This window comes from Furipterus horrens, unplaced genomic scaffold (assembly GCF_987537825.1).
Source record: "Furipterus horrens unplaced genomic scaffold, mFurHor1.1.pri manual_scaffold_8, whole genome shotgun sequence".
Taxonomy (NCBI): Eukaryota; Metazoa; Chordata; class Mammalia; order Chiroptera; family Furipteridae; genus Furipterus; species Furipterus horrens.
This window is the reverse complement of record NW_028327178.1, coordinates 97,028,608-97,051,190: the sequence shown is the minus strand read 5'-3', so window position 1 is coordinate 97,051,190 and position 22,583 is coordinate 97,028,608. Positions and strand designations below refer to the sequence as shown.

The 22,583-nt window shown below is 40.4% G+C and overlaps 1 protein-coding gene across 1 annotated transcript in view; it reads right to left on the bottom strand.

The window, feature by feature from the left end:
• TOP1 (DNA topoisomerase I) overlaps positions 1-22,583 on the bottom strand; it is an 87,041-nt gene that overhangs the window by 45,585 nt on the left and 18,873 nt on the right. Inside the window, exon 3 of the mRNA XM_090286406.1 lies at positions 9,432-9,534. Coding sequence (XP_090142532.1) covers positions 9,432-9,534 — 103 coding nt within the window. The remainder of the gene's footprint in view (positions 1-9,431; positions 9,535-22,583) is intronic.

Genomic DNA, 22,583 nt, shown 5'->3' with positions numbered 1-22,583 from the left:
GGGGGGGGGGGGGGTCCATTATCCCTTGTTTATATACTGTTCCCTCATTAGGTTATTAAGAGGTGCCGCACACTGAAATTACAAGTTCCTACATGAGCACACTTTTCTTTTGAACCCACGAGGGCTGAGCCCAGCTTCAGCCCTAGCTGGAGGCACATGCGACCAAGATTTCCCACCACGCTCTTCATTCTCAGCATCAGTAGGATGTCGCTCTCTACCCAATGCATTTTCTTAATGTTTTTTCCAAAATGTAATGTTTTATCAAAGAGTTACTTTCCTTTGTACAAAAATGGCTCTCATTGCATAGTACTCCAGCTTTAGAATGACAAAATAGCAAAGTTGTCAAAACTGCAACTGATCCTTCAAGAGCTTACATGTGGTTTTGATATTACCATCAAAATGTATGCTAATATCACTACTCCATTATACAACCATTGTAGTTTTAGTTGGTTTTTAACATTAACTAGAAGTATTAATGGTCATCTACACAAGTTTTGCCTACAAGCAAAAAAATATGGAACAACTATATCCATAATACTGATGAATAAATATACCCTCCCAAAGAAAGAGAGAGAAAAAAAAAACATTTCTAAGCAAACAGTATGCTCCCTTAGGATGATTTAGAAACAGAGAAGCCAGTGGTTCAGTCTTATGTATAAGTGTTAGAAAGAAGCAAAGTTAAGATTTAAACTCAGCATTTCCACCTCCAAGTTCAGATCGTCTCCCACTAAATCTATGCCTTTACAATTCCATGAAATTGATACCTACAACTTAAGGCAGACCGGAGTTAGAGACAAATGCACGGCCAATCTGAGATTTGATATTAAGGCGAAAACTTTATTGTACCATCAAGTAGAAACTTTCTAGGGGGGATCCTGGATAACTGAAATGATAAAACCTTTGGGATCACTGCTCCTCCTTTTGTCTTTGTAAAATGGCTGATTCAGGAATCTCAGTTTAGAAAACTCCATCCTCCTTTCTGTTCCACCTCCCCCCCCTTGTTCTCTTTCTCAATGAAAGCAATTCTTAGCACATTAGTCTATTTCACTACAAAACTGGCTTCCTGGCCTTGTGGCACTCCCAGCAGGGGCCATCTGTAGGTGCAGCACACAGCCCTCCAGTGTTCAGCTCTGTGGCTCATTATCATCCCAACTGAGGTAAGGGAAAAGAGGTCCACAAATAACAAGGAAATAAGACAGAACCCAGGCTGCCCTACAGAAGTGAAAAAGTCAAAGATACTTCCTCTGCCTACTAACCAGAGGGAAATCTACTCAGGAAATTCAAAGTTCCTGCTAGAGTAGTAACCCCTTTGTAGGTCATAATTAATCACAAAGACCAGAATCAGATGAAACTATCAACTTGACTTCCCAAGCGGAGCTCTCTCCCAATGTTTCAATGTAAGAGAGCAGGTTTGGATTTTTATATTAAGTGAGCTCTGGTGATTCGGAGTTAGGAACATCTTGTGGTCCACACGACATTCCACTGGGAACTGTTAGAAACCCGAGTTTGTAGGCCCTGGCAGGCCTCTGAACACAATGCTAACATCCACCTACCTACTTGTCAGGTGCTGTTCCTGTCCCTGCCTCCAGAAGGAGAGCAGACAGGACTGGAGTCCTGCTCCTCATCCATAACCCCTACGTGGCAGAAGTGCTGGCAAAGGGCAAATGCACCTGGGGGACAAAGTCCTGTGATACAGACGCATGTCTAAGGCTGTGCCATAGCAATCAGAAGCAGGATCTAGCTAGTGGTAGGAAATGGGGCCAGTCTGGGATCAGTTAAACTGACTCATCATCATACAGGTTTTCCTACCATGTACTTCTTTTTCCAAAATGTTTACAACTAGTTTGACCCTTATGGGGACTTAAAAGCAGCACCTTTCCCACTGACAGATGATGGAAATTCGGACCAGCGCAGAAGAGGAGTTCGTGTGCAGACTGCCTGTTTTAAGAGATGTTACACTTCTCTTTATACTGATCCCACTACTTTTTCATACACACTGCCAAAGTCACAAGAAAGGGCTTTAAATACTGGGCAGTTCAGAGGCTGTAGAACAGGTGAGTGAGATACTGAAAAAACTTCAGTGGGGCTGAATAAGAAAAAGAAACCGGAAGAGCCCTGGCTTCTGTGGCTCAGTGGATTGAGCGTCGGCCTGCGAGCCAAGTGTTGCTGGTTCGGTTCCCAGTCAGGGCACATGACTGGGTTGCACGTCAGGTCCCCAGTTGAGGGCGCGAGTGAGAGGCAACCACACAGTGATGTTTCTCTCCCTCTCTTTCTCCTTTCCCCTCTCTCTAAAAATAAATAAATTAGTTAATTAATTAATTAAAAAAAATAAAAAAAAAAAAAAAAAAGAAACTGGGAGAAAGGCTTAAAACGGATGATATAAGGAGCAAAAAGATCTGAAGAACAAATCCACTTCAAGAACGACTTTGGTCTGGGGTACACTGAAGGCCAAAACACAGGCAGCTCCAGACCCTCCGAAATGGTCCCACTTTGGGATGAAGTGGGAGTTTCACCATCAAGCAACCTGAGAGAGAAACCCCCCAATTAGTGGCTATGTACACATGCTGACTCCCTGGGGCGCAGGGTTCACATCTGTCCGGGGACAGACCCACCACACCAGCAGCACGGACAAGCACGAGTCCACACCAAAGAGGACACGCGAGACAGTCAAAGCCGCCCCTCCAGCGCTCATGTTCGCCCTATGCTTCAATGAGCTGAATTCCACGATGGAGAAAAGTAACCGACACTATTTTTAAAGTGATGATGGTGAAACCTTTGGTCCGTGACCCTGGTTGGAGCTGAGCAGACAAATTCGACCAGGGTTCCTCTAAGGAACTCAGGCAGAAAGGTGGAAGCAGGCAGATGCCAGGAGGGAAAAGTACTTTCTTTCTGCCCAGGGATGACATTTGCTGCCTATTTAGAAAACAAAACCAAACCAAAAAAAGCCTGTGTCTGATATTCTGGAAGGGGGATGTTGGCTATGGGAAACCATTTACATCTGTTGAAGAAAACAAACAAAAATAGCTTGTCCATTATCACCAATAAAAGTATTTAACAGATACTTGAATACCACTAAGTGCTTGGCACTCTCCTAAGCAGTTTAACCCCCTTAATAGAACTGAGACAAGCTGTAGTGGCTCCATTTTACAGATGTGGAAATGGAGACGTGGGAGGTAAGGTTCAATAACTCACCATACAGCACAACTAATGAGAGATAAGCAGGATGTGAACTCGGGCTGTTGGGCTCCAGAGCGGACCGCTGTCACCATTCTTCCCGAACAAAGCAAAAACGAAGCCCTGCTGGGGGCGGAAGGAGCCTCTTTTGTCTCCTGAGCTGAGGACTCGGGCCACCACTGGCTAAGGGAGCAGACTCACCCCAGCTACCGGTTACTGCAGAGAACAAAGCCCACCCTGCAGGCTGCAGTCAGCAGGCCTAGGGGAGAGCCTCCAGAGCGCAAGCTGTGGAAGGAGGAAATCCACAGCCTCTTCAAGAAGAGCAGACAATTACAGCTTAAATGTTTGCTAAATAAAAAATCCTAAGTAAATTCAAAAGTTGCCTCTGGGAAAAGAACACAGCAGAAGGACTCTGGGAAATAAAGATCTCTTAATGCTTCTCACTTAATGCTCAAAATCACAAGAATTATTGGAATGCTGAATTGAATGGAATCTCAGAAATTATTTCATCCTTTGCTGGCAGGCCAGAGAGAATAAAGGGACGTGCCCAAAGCCATACTTATTCTGAACTGCGATTCCTCCCCTCTCTCAAAGTTCCTTACCTCTATGAATAGGCTAAACAGCCACCCAGTTATCCACACCAGGAGCCCTTTTTCTTAGACCCTTTGTGCCATTTGTGACTAAATTCTTTATCTCCCTTTCTCAACTATTTTCAATGGCTTGTTGCTCCCTTCAGAATCAAAACCCCAATTTTTTTTTATGTCCCAACTTCCTGAAATAGCTTTTACTAGTTTTGCCCCAAGTCACTTTTCTGGCCTCCGTTTCTATTCACCCCATCCTGTTCATCCCAGCATCCTCCCAACTGGAGTCTTCCCACAGCAAAGGACATTACACAATACTTCCACGTTTTGTTTATGCTTTTCTCATAGTCTGAAATGTCCCTCTTTCTAGCCATCACCTTCCTTTGTCAAGATGTTAACCATCTTTCAGTGGCTAGCTCAAATGTTGTTTCCACCATGAAATCTTAGAAAAAAAAAAATTTAGGTCATTATAATAGGGCTAGATATAACTGAAATCTAGGACTCCAAAATAGATATTATCGATAAGTAACTACTAAATTAGATTCAACTACCAACACTGACGGCTCCAGTTTATCTGGATGACAGTCACCAGGCTTTGTGGGAATCAACATTTCAACTGTTTTACATGTTATTGTTTCCCAGCGCATTCTCCTCCAACAAACCTGAACACTTGCCTGGGCCAGTACTACTCTCAACACTTGACCAAAATGGAAAATGAGACCCAGAAGTTGAACGGCTTGGATTAAGGACACACAGCTAGTCGATGGCACACTCTGGCCTCTCCAGCTCTGTATTCGTGTGCTTCCCACCACAGCGCCCTGACTCCCGTGGGAATGGCAGTGGCACTCAGTTTCCTCATCTCTCAACTCTCCAGCCTCCTTCTCTACTTACCAATGTTAATTAACTGTCTATTTCCCCCAAGCAGGCTGATACGGGGATGTATAGATAAATAAAGGGCTTCAGCAAACAGCCCCCCCCCAAAAAAACAAACAAACAAAACAAACAAAAAAAAAAAAAACCCTGATTACTTTCAGAAAACTCTCCCCTAATCTGAGAACCAGCTGCATAACTTGCAGTACATTTTCCTAAGACCCTACACTGTCTCAGTTCTACCTCAGGTAGAATCTGGAACTGAAGGGGAAGCAGGACCCAAAAGCACCCTTCCTGTCAGACGTTTCTCACGCTGACTGCGTGGATGAGCACTGCCAACGTGGCTGGAAGAGCACTTGTGGACTATTTCACAGCAGTGCTTTCCTGGCTGCCCTGGCTTTCCACAAACTTGTCACTCCAGCCTAAGCGCCAGGTTTGAAGCTGGCAAGTGAGGCTTAACGTCACAAACCCAGCAGGAGGAATCTTGTTTTTCACACATGTGATAGTCCTTTATTTTCTAAAACCAACCCTCCCCTCCCCAAGGGCTTTTAATAATGTTGTTTACAGAAGAGGTCAAATATTAAAGATAATTTATGGCTAAGAATGCAACCTTTCAAAGAAATATCTGGTGAGGTTCTACAAGGCCAGTAATTCCTTAGCATCTAGTAAGAGTATTCCTTGTTTTCTTAAGGGGATTTATGTACCTTCTACAAGGATCTAGAGTGCTAAATAGTAATGCTAACAGAAAGAAGCAGTGTCAGAGATAAACAGAACTTATTTCTATTTGACTTCGGTATAAACTCTTCCTGTGATGTTACAAACCAAATAGGAGACAAGAGATAAGGTTTTCATAGGGTCAGAATTTAATGAAATTAATACAACCAGTGCCAAAAACTTTAGAGATCTGGGGCCCAGAGTGAAAGAGGCAGTGCCTGAAATGTTCCGGCATTTTAAACCCTAAGCTGCCTATGACATGCATATGAGAAAGAGGTGCTTGTATTTAAACACAGATAGTTTACCTATACAACTAACCTTCCCTAGGAAGGGAGTTTGTTTTCATGTGTGTGTGTGTGTGTGTGTGTGTGTTTGTGTTTACTGGAAGGAATGCTGTAGTGAAAGAAAAAACATGAGAAGACTCAGAAGCCCTGGTCTCATCCTTGTCCTGCTACCCTGCCGCCCTGTGACTCTGCACACGTCACCTCAGACTTCTGTACATACAAAGAGATAAGATGGAATAATCTTTAATACCCTCCCCCCCATTTTGCAGAAATATCCCGAGGGGTAGGTGCACATCCCATTCTCTCAGCAAAAAGACTGGTTTCCCATTCTCTGACACTCCAGGTATGCGGTACACATTACTGTGCAGGAAAAAGATGTCTCCTGGATCTGGGACCTTGGCATGGCCCAAGGAGAAATGATTGATGTTAATACCTAGCAGAGAAGGAAGGAACATCGAAATACATCTGCTAGCAAAGTGCTGGAATAAAGTGAAGCATTTTCAAACAGAACATGCTAAATCTTAATTATTCTGGGCTTCAGAGGTAACTAAACAAGCTTTGAGGTTTCCTAATCTGCTACAGAAGAAAAATTAAGAAACCCAAAACTACTTGAAAGATCAGACGTCACTTAAAAAGGGAACACAGTGTACAGGATTTTAATGGACTATAACCAAGACACTTCCTTTGTTGCAAAAAGGTAGTGTGTAAATAGAGGTCAACTAGGAAGTATTTAGAAGTCTGCTTACAACACATCTGCTTAAGCGATCTTCAAGTTAGTCATTCACAGGTGAATGAGAGATCCAGGGATAGATTTAGTCACATGTAAACAGAAAACTCAGGCCAGGTTTTTCCAATGCCTCTTGGCAAACAGGTTATTAGTTTCTTAAGCATTTTGATTATAAATGAAGGAAATAAGAAAATATTAAAAGGCACAAAATTGCACAGAATCCTTGAATTTGCCTATGCTATAATCTTGGGAAGGTATGCTATGATTGATACATACAATATCTACTGCATTTGGAGAGCTTTTATGCTTCCTAACTCCCATATGGTCCCCTCTGAAGCAAGTATTAATATAAGGAAACTGAGGAAGATGAGGAAGCTGGGTTAAGAAAGGTTCTTTAAGCCAGCCAAGATCACACGAGACCAAAGCAGACGGACCAGGACAAGAGGCCTTCTCCTAGAAAGAGGTAATTAAGCTACTATGGATTTTTTAAAGAAAAGTAACAAAAAAATCACATCCTTTATTTTTAAAAAGAAGAATCTGGTAATAAAGGGCAGACCTAAACTTCTGTCCCAAAGACTTTCATGCCACTTCTACCTAACCTTTTCTTCTACCACAACTGTAAGTCATGGCTGGTAAAGTAAATGTACCAGAGAAGAAGGAATCCATTTTTAAAAGTTTATGTTTTCAATATTAACCTCTATCTCTTAAAAGTCTTTTTTGGACAAATTTCTGGTAACATGAAAATTATCACTTCTTCAACTGATCTATAAGCGTTTTTCTCAGACCATAAAGTTCTTCATGGTCAAAGATTACCTCATTTTCTTGGCAAAGCATAAACATGGCAGGCAGGATAAAACTACTTGTTTGACACGACCCAGCAGTTCTTCTCCTGAATACTCACGCAAAAACACTGAAAGCAGAGACTCAGACAAACGCTTGTACACTCACGTTCACAGCAGCATCAGTCACAAAAGTCAAAAGGTAAAAAACAACCCAAGTGTGCGTTAACAGATGACTGGATTTTTTAAATTTTTATAATTTTTATTTGTATTTATTTGCATCACACTGACTACAGTTGCCAGGAAGCAAGATCTCAAATGCTCCCAATGAATGGATTTTTAAAATATGGTACAGACATACAATGGAATATTATTCTGCCGTAAAAATGAATAGAATTCTGATACGCAACAGCATGGATGAACCTTGAAAACATTATGCTAAGGGAAATAAGCCAGGCCCAAAAAAACAAGTATTTTATGATTCCACTTATATGAAGTACCTAGAATAGACGAATTCATAGAGCAGAATAGAAGTTGCCAATAATGGGGTAAGAGAATGGGGAGGTGTTGTTTAATGGGGGTCAGAGATCATTTGGGAGGATGAAAAGCTCTGGAGACGGACACTAGTGATGGCTGTATGACACTGTGAATGTGCTTAATGTCACTTCAAACGGCAAGTTTTATGTTATATATGTTTCACCACAAATACACAAAAAACTTGTCTGAAATTTAGGAAGGGCACAGGGAACTGCCGTGTAGAAGACTGTGAACATGTGAGAAGATGACAGGAGACAGTAACTGGCGTACCGATAGGTCGTCCACTCACTCAATAAAGGTGTACTGTCACCTACTAAGCCCTGAGGACATAAAATGAATGCAACAGACCCCTACTCTGCTCCAAGGAACCGTGAGAGTCTAGGAGATGCATGTAAACCAAGTTTGGATTCACCTACTGAGATTCAAGTCACTAGAGTAATGAAAACGGAAACTGGATGATCATGTGTTAAGAAATGAGTAGTGAGAGGGGAGGGAAAAAGACCACAGACATGGTATGTGATTTGCGAAGAAACATTCCCACTGAAGAAAAGTAATCTGGTTATTTTAATGGTTCAAAAAGACTTATTCATAAAAAAACAGAAAGCAACTCTCACTCTAACTTGTCTACTAGAGACAATAAGCCAATAATGAAGTATAATTGACCCTTGAACAATGAGGAGGTTAGGGGTGCCAACTCCCCACCCCATGCACGGTCAAAAATCCACCTATAACTTTTGACCCCCCAGAAATTTAACTAATAGCCTACTGCTCACCGGAAGCCCTACTGATAACATAAACAATCAATTAACACGTATTTCGTATGTTATATGTATTATATACCGTATTCATACAATCAAGTAAGCCAGAGGAAAAGGAAGTGTTATAAAGAAAATACATTTACAGTACTTATTGAAAAAAATCTGCAGTTCAAACTCAAGTTGCTCAAGAGTCAAGGGTAGTTCTAAGAGAACCTGGGCTGGAGGCACTTGTTCTAATGGATGATTGATCTTCATGTAAATTCCTTTCTAACAAAACTTAGGCCACTGTGGACATACCATATGGCTTTCTCACCAACTGCCTTTAACCCAAAACAGAAACCTAAGTCCTCATTTTCAACAAGCAGCACTGCACCGAAAGAAAAAAGCGAGGGGAGCAAATGAACAAGAAAACGTCTTTCTGAGACCTGACTCCCAGAGGGCAGCACTGCTGAGTTTCGTTTACATTGGTGGTCATCGGTTTCTGTGGGAGCTGAGCCCCTCTGATAACCTGAGGAAAATGAGGGATGCCCTCTCCCGGAGAATCTCCTGTACCCAGTCTTTTGCCTGTGATTTCAGAGGCGCACAGACAATGAAGTCCAAGTGAAACAATTTTAATTCATGACCTTGAAAGTACAGAAAGAAGAAAAAAGTATATCATGTTTCTAATCCAGTCACCTTTTATCAAGGCAAGCACTCTAAACAACTGATTAAATGCCATCATATTACAATAAGTCCATAGCTGACTTGCTTAAAAATTACACTTCAATGAGGGATATACTGAAAGAAAATGAGCCATACTTACTTTACACATCCTGATCTGAACAACGGCATCACCAGTAAGGCCTGAATTATCATGGCCATCCTGGGAGTAACTCGAATCCAATACACTCTCTGCTTACTTTGCTATCCAGGCTGTGTACCTGTGGCTCAAGTTAAGGCCTATTCTAGGTGAGCCAAGCCACAGCCAACCCACTGCGGAACGAAGGGGTTGCTGGTTCAACCCTTACCTGTTGCTATGCTTGGACTTTTCTCGGTCCTTCTCCTTGTCTTTCTTGTGCTCTTTATGCCGGTGTTCCCGATCTTTGTGTTTATCTTTGTGTTTATGAGAATCTGCAACCATAAGAGATGAATCAGTTAAGAGGAGTCATGAGCTATCTCCTGCCCACCTACCTTGACAAGCTGGTCAAGAAACCCAATGACAGGATTCAAATGGCATGTATGACACATGTCTTGTTTTTAGGGGCAGGGTAATAGGCTGCCTTGTCTGGGCTGTTTTGTGAAATCTTTCTTGGAAGAGTCCATTGGAAGGAAAGATTTCACAAAGCAGGCCTGACAAGGCAGCCCATTACCCTGCCCCTAAAAACAAGATGTGTTACAAACATGCAGGCAGGAAGGGGAGACAATTCTACAAGAAAAGGAAGCAACAGTTTGGCATTCTTCTCCTAGGTCTGATACTATTAAGACTAAGCTATAAATGATACAAAGGAATAAATCTGAACACTGACTCTCAAGATTAAACAGTTCTCTATGTAACATCTGGAAAATCCAAACCTCAAGAGATGTTTTAAATCAACCTTAATGAAGTATATAGTTTCTGTATATAGTTTCAAAGACAGTGTGATATACCCCTAACAAAAATATGCACAAGAATACCCCCCACAATCAGGATTTAGAACAAGTCCTGGCTGGATAGCTCAGCTGGCTAGAGCATCATTCTGATACACCAAGACTCCGGGTCTGATCTCAATTCAGGGCACACACAAAGAAGCAACCAACAAATGCATAAATAAGTGGAACAAATAAATGTTTCTCTCTCTCTCTAAAATAAATTAAAAAAAACAACTTAGAGCAATACCACCACCCTAGAAAGTTTCCCTTATGCCAGTTCCCAACCTATCCCCATCTTCCACACTCAATCCGAAGCAACCACTGATCTAGCAGCACTATGAATTAAGATTTGTCTAGATTACTAGACAAATTACTAGAATTTCATATGAATGAAACCAGATAGGATTTACTCTTTTGTGTCTGACTTCTTTCCTCAGCATATTTTTGACATTCATTTATGTTGCCGGATGTATCAGTAGTTGGTTAGATTTTACTGCTGAGTGGTGGTATCCTATCGTATGGATATACTGCAATTTATTTATCCATTCATCAGTTGATGGACATGCAAGGTATTTCCAGACATTAGTTGTTCTGAATAAACCTACTATGAACACTCATATACAAATCTTTCTATAGACATGTTTTCATTTCTCTTGGGTGTACCCACAGTATGGCTATTACTGGGTCAAATGGTAAGTGTATGCTTAACTTATAGGCAACTGACAAACTGCATTCCACAGTGGTTCTACCATCATACATTCCTACCAACAATGCATCAGAGTTCCAAATGCTACGAAATCTCACTGACACCCAGTATTATCAGTTTTTAACTTTAAGCATTCTAGCAGATGTGTAGTGGTTATCTCACCGTGGTTTTAATCCAAGTTTCCTAATTAAATGATGAGTGTCTTCTCATGTGTTTATTGGTCACTCATATATCTTCTCTGATGTAGTAGCTCTTCAAATCTTTCCCTCAGTTTAAAAATATTTGTTTGCCTTGTTATTACTGAGTTATAAGAGTTCTTTATACATTCTGATTGTAATTTTGTTGTTAGATTTATGTGTTATGAGCACCCTTTTTTCTAGGAGTTGTAGAGAGGTAAGGACAGACAGGGCACATTTTTTCATCTATAAAGATGTCCAGTTTTCTATCACCATTTTTTGAAAAGATAGTCCTTTCCCAGTGAATTGCTTTGACCTCTTTACAGAAAATGAAGTGACCATATAATAAAAGGTCTATTTCTGAACTCTATTCTACCCTTACATGGACAGTATCTTCACAGTAAGGTTCTTTTTCATAGTAAGTCTTGAAATCAGATAATATTAAGAATTGGGTTGGCCAAAAGTCTGGATGGTTTTTTCCACAAAATAAAAGACATGTTTTTTATTTTCACCAATAACTTTATTGATTTGAATATTTTGAGTATGCTGGCAATCTCCCGCTATTGGCTTCTAGTGGGTAGAGGCCAAGGGTGCTGCTAAACATCTTCCAATGCATGAGACAGCCTCGCAGCAAAGAATTATTTGGCCTAAATGTCAATAGTACCAAGAAACTTCGCAAACCACGTCTGACACATTCGATCAGTCACAGCACCTTCTCCAGATACTGCACAGATCTTTTTTTACATTTCAGTTGCGTTTTTACCTTTCTTAAAATAACAAAGCATAATACACCAAAAATATTATTTTTTCCATCTTCAATATTAAAATGGCTGCACATTCACCAATGTTGATGTTTTTTTAAAAATGCATGCTCATGTGACAGCTGTCACAATATCACAATACAATCTAACAAAATTGTTACAAATGAAGTTAAAGACAACTAAGTCCTACCAGAGCCATCGCGTGAAAAAAACTAAACAGACTTTTTGACCAACCCAATATTTTAGCTTTATTCTTTTTCAACATAGTTTTGCCTATTCTATGTCTTCTGAATTTCGTTCAGTTTTAGATTGTTAATTTCTTTTTAAAAAGAAGAAAGGAAGGAAGAAAGGAGGGAGGGAGAAAAGGCCAGCTGGGAATTGTTGTTCATAGAACATTTGGGAAACATTCTCATGTCTTTTAATCCATGAACATAGTTATCTTTCTCCACTTAAGTTAGTGAATCTAAAAATTTTAGCATATATTAGAATTAACTCAAGGGGCTACTAAAAATGAGGTTCACTGGGATCAGGTCACACTAAAGTTGCATATTCATCAGTTGGAAGTTTATGTCTGCAACACATGTGTGGTAATTTTAAATATGACCAACAGATTCTTCGATGCTCCTCCGTTCAAGAGATAATGACCCAATTTCTTGTTGAATATGGACTGGGCTTAAAGAGTCTCTCCTAAAAAGGACTTAAGTGCAACTGTTGGTATTAACTTCTGACACCAGGTCACGGAAAGCACTGGATCTTTCTCCTTGCTCTAAGAGAGGCCACCTGCCATACTGTCGGGAACTTACGCAGCCCTGTGGAGAAGCCCATGTGGCAGGGAACTGAAACTTACTGACAACAACCATGTGGCTGAACCATCTTGGCGGAGGTCCCCAGTCCCAGTTAAGTCTTTAGATAACTGCGACCTCACAAAGACCCTGAGCTGAAACCACCCAGCTAAGCTGCTTCTGGATTCCTGGCTCACAGAAACTGAGCGAGAAAACAAATTTGTTGTTTTAAGCTGTTGCATTTTGAGGTAACATGTTTCGTAGGAATAGCTACCTAATAATGTATGGGCAATGTGTGTGTTCATCCCATTCCTCACAAAAGGAGGCAAAGCCGCATTTGGCATAATCCATTCAAATGATCTATTCTGTGCCAGGCCCTATGGGAACAGAAATTTACATGACCATACCCCTACCTATAAGAATTTCTCACCTCACAGAGATGGGAAACATAAGGTCATATGGTACAGAAGTAGAACTTGAACTCAATGTTCTATGCAGATGCAGAGAGGACTCCCAACTTCTAGAAGTCTCAACTCTAAAACTTTAAAATGCTGAGTCAATCTAATATACAAAGTTGGTGGCCCCCATTACTTGATGGTAATAAAACCTCCCAAGTACTTCTGCTCCAAACTAAGTGCTTACGGTTAACATCATAACAATGAAAAACATGCCACCGGCAGTACAACCTGGAATGAAGCCTGTGTTGTTTGATTTTGTTTATTGACCATATTTAACAAAAAAGAAACAGAATGTTATGATCTGCTATTGTGGCCCAAGGGTATGGCAGGGACATTTAAAAAAAAAATTAATCTTGTGTATAATTCAACACAAAAACAAACATGTATAAAAAAAGACTAGAGACAAACTACAATGTTAAAAGTAGTTAGTTACCCTTGGGTGGTGAATTTATGAGCAACATGATTTCTTGTGTATGTGTTTTGTCTTTTTTTACAATCTTTTTCCCACGTGAATCACTTTTATAATAAAAAAGTTATTTTTTAATTACCATGTTTTAATAATTTACTTTGACAATATTGGTGTACACAAGAAAAAAAGTAGTTCACTTCACTAAAAGGCACTAAATTTAAAGAATACGGAAACTAAGTAAAAGAAAAATTGAAAGTACAGTATTCTCTCACTTATCATGGTATTACGTACCAGACCCCCCCCCCCCGTGAAGTAGGAACCTTACATTTATTCTGCACTTTTAAACCTATGTAACTTTAACATATGTATACAGTACCACAAAATCCCACGATATAGCAAAAAATCCGCGATAAATAATTAAATATATTTTTAAAAATCCTGCAATACAGTGAGGCCGCGATAAGTGAACCATGATACAGAGAGGGACTACTGTAATTCCAGGTAGGTTTCAGATAACCAGTCTGCCAATAACATTCTTTTTAAATGCACAAAACTTTAAAATGGATTTTAAAGCAAGGTGTCAAGTAACCGCTAATCTAAACATGCAAAGTCAAAGTGTATAATAAGAAACTTAACCCTACAAATAATCCATTAATACAAATAAGACCTGAGTCAAAGATCTAAACCCCAAGTGTCCCTAATTTAAAAAGAAGTTATTACATGTCTAGTACATATTCAAACTGTGATATATGTGCCATGACAGATACCAGAAAGTATAATATGTAACTTTTTTCAAGTGTCTGAATGTATAGTTACACATGGCAGCAGGCTGGGCCTTCTCAGGATAAATAAGAGGGGAGGCAAAACAGAATGGGGTGCCTCTTGAACACCAAAGTGTGTAAACAGTCCCTGGCTGGGTATCTTAGTGGGTTAGAGGGACATCCCAACACGTCAACATTGCAGATTCAATCCCTAGTCAGGGCACTTACAAGAACCAACCAATGAATGCGTAAATATGTAGAACAACAAATCAATGTTTCTCTTTCTTTCTTTCAAATCAATAGATTAAAAACAAAATTAAGTGTGTAAACAAATGATATTATTGACTGTTAGGGAAACTGTAAAGATGATCTGCACGAGTAAACTGACAGATAAATAATCTCTGAAGATGCATAAGGAAGTACTTCCAAGTAAATGATGCCTGGAATATGCTTTAAACTACCCTCAAGTAGAAGAACAAATGGGGGAAGCCCTGGCCGATGTGGCTCAGTTGGTTGGAGCACTGTCTAGTACACCAAAAAGGTTGGGGGTTCTATCCCACACTGGGGGCAAAATGACGTTTTTCTCTCACATCAATATTTCTTTCTCTCTCCCTCCCTCCCTTCTTTCCTCTCTCTCTAAAAGCAATGAAAAAATGTCCTCAGATGAAAATTTTAAAATATGAGAGTGGGGAGAGATATGGAGATGGATGAAACAAGATTGGCAAAAGGCTGAGTTACTGAAGTGGACAGATATGGCAGGTACACAGGCATTCATTATACTGCTCTTTCTACTGCTATATATGAGGTCTGTCCGGAAGAAGTCCAACCATTGTTAATATAATGAGAATGGTTTGCTCGACATCAATGTAACCTGGCAGCCAAGGAGAGTGGGCTGGAATGCGCATGCGTGAACAATGATGACTTCACTGTACTAGTCGGCGGGGGTGGTAGAAACCATTGAGCGGAGCAATGAATCCGCATCAAATTTTGCATTAAGCTTGAACATTCCTCCGTGGAAACTATTCATATGATTCAGAATGCTGCAGCTATGGGCAACTGGTGATTAGCAGCTTCATCATGACAATGCACCCACTCGTGCATCATGTTTCATGCAGTATTTTGGCGAAACATCAGATCACCCAGATAACTCAGTCCCTAAGGCCCAGGTTTGGCACCCTGTGACTTCTGGCTTTTCCCAAAACTAAATCACCTTTGAAAGGGAAGAGATTTCAGACCCTCGATGATATGATGGGGCAGCTGATTGCAATTGGGAGAGCTCTGTGAGTCCCAAGGTGCCTACTTTGAAGTGCACTGCAGTGTCCCTGTCCTATGTACAATGTTTCCTGTATCTTTTTTAATAGATGTCTCTTTTTCATATGACATGGCTGCACAGGCCTCATATGCTTGAAGCTCTTCATAATAAAAAGTTTGTTTCTTCCCTCACAATCCCTTATTTTTTCTTATTATATAAAAAAAAATCAAGGAGTAGACTAGCCTAATCCAAGAGAGGATTTGTGTTAAGGAGCAGTAAGAGATCAAACTAACCCAAGAATCAGGGTGTCCTGCTCTAAGGATAACAGGGAGCCATTTCAAGCAGAAAAGGAACAAAATAGACGAGATCGGGTGCGTTCAGGGTCATATGGCCATAGACAGAAAAGGAACAAAATAAAAGCCATACTTAAGGAAGATTAACTGAAGGAGAGTGTGAGTAGAAAGATAAGGCAGAGTAACTAGACAGGGGTTTTTGAAGCAGTTGATAAAAAAGCGACAGTAGAGGGTCTGCAAAGAAAGGGAGAGATACAAAAGCACATTGAGGCATGTGGAATGAGCGCTCAGCTCCAGGAACTCACTGGCTGTGTGTAATAAACAGACACAGGAGAAGAGTCAAAGACTCAGACTTTGAGTCCCCCGACTAGAACGGAGTGTCTCTGAAGACACAGGAAAGCTGTGCAGACAAAAGTGGGGAGAAGGAAAAAGACTAGAGAAATGATGAAACTAACTGAAGTCATATTGTATTCAAGGTAACAGTGGGGTATCTGACTAAAGATGTGGGTCAGAAAAGAATCCTATAAGTGAAAAAGAGAAGCCAATAAAGGCATATTGATCTATATCCCTCACAGTGAAAGTTTGTAGTCAGCTTACTAAAGCCCTTGAAGATTACTTTTAGTACGCACCCTATCCCCTTAACTGAAATTCATCTAACAATAGATACTGTGAAAATGTTTTGGAGAAAGGATCTTGCCACTTCAACTCTTGTTTAAATGCAAAAAGAACTGTGTTGAACTTGACTGACATTTAGAAATGAAAGATGCAAACCACTGCATACCAAATCACCAGAAAACCTCATTCATTGTGAATTCAGGCCACCTATTAACTGACTGATAACAATTGTTTCAAACTTCAGCTTTAAAAACTTCAGGATGAAGATGGGGGGGGCACGACTGGGGACAACACTGGAAATGAGGCAGCTTTGAGAAGACAGAAGACAGGTTGTAACTAATTCCTTTCATTCTAACTTCATTGAAGTTCTCCACAGGACAGATAAGTAAATGAATAGGCAGCATAGCAATCAACGTCTTTTGTACTGTTATCTAAAGTGTTTCTTGAGGTTAACAGAGATTTTACGTAAAGAGACTTCCAAACGATAAAAGAGGAAAAGTAGCAGTGTCTTGCTTCATTGCTGGAATAGTTGCTAGCCAACATTATCCAAAGACTTGATGGTGAACACACAAAAGAAAAGGAATCCTTTTACCACTGAATTCAGAATTATATTCTGAGGTCTCGTTCAGTTCACAAACATTTAAAATATATTCTTAAGTCCAGAGCACCCTGCTTAAAGACTTGTAATACACCGACTCTGCCCTTAAGGAATTTATAATCCTTGAAGGTTGTAATTAAGATAGGAACCCAAACAGCCAGGGTGCAAGGCAGGCCAGAGAAAAAGGGCACTAACTTAGGTGCCAGGAGCACGCCAGAGTACTTAGCATGGTCCCATTCCATCTTTTCACCGCTCTCATGAGAAGGAAATGTCATCCCCATTGCACAGAAGATAACAGTAAGAGCCACGCGGTACTTAGTGTGTACTCTGCACAAGGGAGGGCACTTTCTGTAACACCTCTAGTTTTCACAACTCTCCAGGCGGTACCTATGTCATCAAATCTAAGATACATTTTGCTTCTTAACATCTCTGAAAAGGTGCTGTATAGTTCATATAGTCCCCATGGAGGGGGAATTTAAAAATATCTAAAAAAACTAATTTACTTACTCTCTTTTTTGACCCAGCAGTTCATATCTAGGAATTTAACTTTAAGATACACTACCAAGGCAGAACACTTAAGCTGGTTTGTGTATACACAAAGGCAGAGAAATTAAGTCAGCAGAAGACATCTTTTTTAGACTTGCTGGAATGAATTAGAATTCCTTTCCCACCCCCCAAATTCTCAAATGTCAAATGACTGACGTTAAAATAAGTGTTTTTATTGCATCATGATGCTCCTATATTTAGAAACTACAAAAAACTTTTTATGGAGGTAACAGACATTTTCCCAAATGTTTATACATGAAACATGTGGATATCATTACCTCCACCTCTTACAAGACGGCAGAATTTCTACCTTTCTGCCCCGCTATTTCTCAGCAAGGGTAGTAAGGCAGTAGGACTGCTTAATTTACGGACGTTTTGAAAAAAGTCTTAAGAGTAAAAAAAATTAATCTGGATTAACTGCTTCCTTTGTTTCCAAGGGAAAAGTAATATAATGAGGGAAAACAGCGTGATTCCACCAGAGAACAAAAAATAGAGCCTCGATCTAAGAGGGCAGCGAGGAGCCAACACAGACTCCCTGGAGGAGACAGCGTCTGAGCTAAGTCTTACTAAAGGTTAAGAGGCAGTCAGCAAAGCAGAGGAAGGAGAAAGGCATTCTTGGCACATGAGCCATAAAAATCAACTCTCTATCTATCATCACTATTGTTGCTGAAAAATTGATCTTGTCATGACTGAGCAAAATTAAGTGAGATCTACTTCCTGCCAGCTGGGAAGTGGTAGAGTCGGGTTTTGTCAGGGGCATATTAAAAAATGAAATCCCAGAGCTATGGAGTATTTGCCTCGCTAAAGGCATGCATCCCCAAAGCAGTTTCTTTAAAAAGATACAGATAAACTCATGTTTCTTGTAGCTTTCAAGTCCTAATCCTCTGCTTAGATAGAAGAGAAATAAAACACCTAGGAATAAGAAACTTCAGTATCAAATAACTCCAGTAAAATTTGATGCAACCGTTACCAAGTCCCTGAAAGTTGGCATAATCCCAGTATGACAATGAAGCTGCAGGTCTGGAAACCAGGTACAGAGTCAGCCCCAAGAAGCCACCAAAATCAGTGTCAAATCAGGCATAAGATGAAGAGGAGAGCTCACTCCCCACAGGGGAACCAGACACATACACAAAAGTAAAGGAAATCAAATCCATAAGACACTTAGTTAAATATGTTAAAAAATGATGTGGTTTATTTAGCACAAAAGTCTACAGCTAAACCCTAGCGCCGATCAGAGGCATCACAGAGGAGCACAGAATACTAGAAGGGACTTCTGAACGAAGCCTACTGGTTCAACTGAGGGAAAACGATCTGATTCAAGTCCTTTTCTACCACCTGCTGTATGACCTTGGGTAAAAGTCACTGACTGGGTCTGTAAGAAGGCAGTATAGGTCAGTGGTTGAAAATTCCAAGTCTCTGTTCTTCATTGATTTGATAACTGTGACCTCTCATTGATTAAGAAATGAACTCATGAGGAAATATTTAAGTGACCTTAAAGAATTTTATTTCAAAAGTCAAATTCTTTGTGTATGGTTGTATAATTCCTAATTCCCACAAAATGACAAACATGCTGACAATTGTCAATGAAGTACAATTATTACTGAATCCTCTTCATGATTAATTTACATGGGACCAAACTGAGCCTACCCAATCACTCCAAATAACTTAGGGGTCATGCTCTCTATATGTGCATTTAAGGCAGCAGCCATGCCAATTCACCCTGCCTGACCAGCCAACGATGGGTAAAAGGCTGCCCGTTTTCTTTCCTGTGCACCGACCCCCAAAAGAAAAGCACTTGTGAAGAAAAAAGTACAATGAAACTTCAGCCTGCTCTAACAATCCTATACTCAGAAGCCTAACAAAACCTACAGGTTTTAAGGGAAGCGCTGATGACCAGCTCACGCCCCCAGGTAGAAAGCCACTTGCATTAGTTTAGCTGCAATCAGTGGGTGGCTAACACCCAGGGTCTCTAACGCAATCACAATCCAACCTAAGTATAAACATTTACACTTTCTTAAGAGAGACAGGGGAAGGAATGGCAAAGATTACTGATCACTTTATCAACTATTCTATGATCTTAAGGCATTTTGCCACTCCACTATTCTTCTAAATGTGTTTTAGGGGAAATCAGATCAGAGCAAGAGAGAAGAGTCCTTTGCTTTCTTATTAACAAAGGCAGGGAGGCAGAGTTTCCCAGTGCAAAGGAGGGGCTCTTTGCCAGGTTTTGAGTCAGACCTCTTTACACTGACATTTGACAGCCATCAAATTGTATGTGGAGGATGGGGAATAGAATTATTCAACCAAAGCTGCCTTTCTGAAAGAGGCACTCATAATACAACTTTGTCAAAGATAACTCCTGCTAAGCTCTCACACACAAATATACAACCAGTGCGTTAGGAAAGTGAACACAGGGGCCATTTGGATGAAAACCCTGGGTAAAGAAATTAATTTTCTAAAGATAACACCTGCTCATTATTGAATCACCTCTACTGGGATAAATGTTTGCACCTTCTCCTTCCTCCCTGACCTTCAACCCATGGATAACACATCCCCAGAAGCTGGAGTTTACACAGTATCAACATTTCTCCTCCACACTGTACACTTTAAAAGAAGACTGTTTTTGTCTCGGACAGATAACAAGCTGGTCTTGGTGATAAAGACTGGCATCCGGGAGTGTGGTCAGTATCAGGGGTGTGCAAATCTCCCCAGGAACTTAATGCCAAACTAAAAGCAGTCAGGAAGGCTAAAAGCCTTTAACTGGAAGGGGGATGGGTTGAGGAGGTGAAAGAATTCTCCCCTTCCCTCACCCCCTATACAGCTGTCTAAACTCAGACTTTACCAAGGTTGGACCACGTGGCATCCAGGAAACCCAGTCCGTGATCCATCTTAATGGTGGCTGGCTTTAATTGTAGCCCATTGAAGAGTAAGAGCCCTTATCACTATTTTACAGCAATTCTCACTGAGAACATTTCCAGAATTCCAGGACAGAGTTAATAGCCTTTCAAAATAAGCAGGACAGAGGCTAATTCAGCTAAAAACTCAAAGAGCTCCAGAATTTAAAAGAAAAATGCTGGGAGAACTCAGCTCTTAAATTAAAAATTAAAAAGGACATTAAAACTCAAGAATGAGAGAAGGAACTAGTAACATCTCCAATTTTTAAAGTTCAAATTATCATCTGTTCTCCCCAAATGTATACAAGGCCTTTTGTCATGGACGAACCTGTTCATTATTGAAACCAATGGGGTTCACCCATTAGGGACCTAGTACTCTCAAGCTAATAAAACAATACAAATAAAAACCTCTAGCTGAGAAGATGACATCTGGAACTATAAACTAATTTCTTCACTCCTTAAGGAAGTTGGGGTTCACAACATTCATTCAAATATTTGCCGAGTGCCACATCTCTGCCCTCATGAATTCCCATAAAAGCACTGATGCCCACGCCACAGCAGCGGCTGTCCACTGAGTACCTCTGAAAAAAGAGAGGGAAAAGAGGGGCTCTCCCATAACTGCCCAAGTTTTCTTGGACTTGGCCCCCCATTAAGCTCCAGAATCAGACTTTAATGTTGCAGTTAGAAAAGACCTTCATAAGAACTTATGAAGTCGAAGAAAGGGTCAAACTTAAGCACATAAAGCTTGTCAATGATTTTGCAAAGTGGTTAAGTCCTTCTCCTCAATATTCGATGCTTGGTTAAATTTCAACATCAGAAACTTAGAAGCACATTGCATTAAAAGACGCAGAGTTGCTCAGATAGATGCCCAGCATTTTCAATTTTGTTTTTATCAGCTCTGGAGCACAATTTCAAATTTCTCAAACCTGTGACATTTTCCAAAGTGCCTACATATTCAGAAGAAATGCCACAAACTGACTTAAAAACACTTGAGGACCTCCCTTGGTTCTTAAACATCAGCAACTCCATGAGATGTCCTGGGGGCCTTGCCATGCAAAAGACAGCACCTGCAGCGGCCCAGTTGTCTGCTTTAGGCCTCAGTCCCACACACACACACAAAAGGGTTAAATGGTCAGAGGATGTTTTCTCTTCCAGTCCACTTAAATTTCTTTGGCTCCTTTTATGCTTTTACAACACTACAATTACCTTAATCTTTCCTTTTCAGCCCCTTCCGGTCTGTGTACCCTATTTTAACTTACTTTACAACCTTCTCTCCCATCCCATTCCTTCCATTGTTCTCTTTAAATTCAAGTTCATCTTCCTTTCTTCCTTTGGTTCTCATTGTCAGGGATCTATTAATTTTTTTTTAATTTTATTTTTTAATTCAGACTGACATGATGGGGCCACCAAACTGTCTTCAAAAACATTAAGTACAAGGTTTTCTGAGCTGAAATTTCTAGACACGATCAGAGGACAGAACAAGATGCTCACTATTAATAATTCTGCCAAGAACTAACTGACACATTTTAAAGTCAATTCCACTTTCTAACAGTAAAAAGATAACATCCTTAGAGCAACTCCAAGTCTTTTATGTAATGTCCTGATGAGCTTCTAGGTTGTTCATTTCCTTGCTCTGGTCTGAGTTTTCTAATCTGTTAAATGAGCTCTGTTGGCCCTTTACACCTCCAATCACAAGAATTCTATGACCTTTAAACATTTAGTTCAAATGGATTAAGGTAAAAAGAAAAAATTTTAATGCTTAAGAGCAGTGGTTCTCAAACATTTCTTTGTACAGGACCCGAGACTTACGTGTATTTTACTGTAAGTTCCCAGGTTACTATAGTCTACGTTGCCCAGAATCCTATTTTGAAAAACCCTGCCTTGTTGTAATAGCCACCTGCAATAATAAATATGCTACTGATTTTATTTTAATGTTTCTATTTCAATTATGTCTCTCTGTTCTTTAAAAGGTAGGCACAAGGTGCTGAGTCGGTCAGTTTCTGAGGATTTTATCTCTAACTTACAGCTGAGAATACCGAGTCCCTACAACTGAGAAAGAAAGAGGCTGTTTTCACCCATTCTCCCAGCCCCTACTTCAGAGAAGCGAGAGCTACATGTGGGGGGACACAGCTACCCCAGCGTAGGTAAGGAAGAGGGTAGTCAGGCTCTTTAGAACAGAAATTGTGTTTGTTGTTTGGGGATCAGAGGGCAGAGCCGCGCTTAGAGAGAAACCGTTGAGTCCTGCTAGTGGATCTCAGTTGGGAAAATGACTAGAAAAAAGATGGATTAAGGCTTAATGAAGC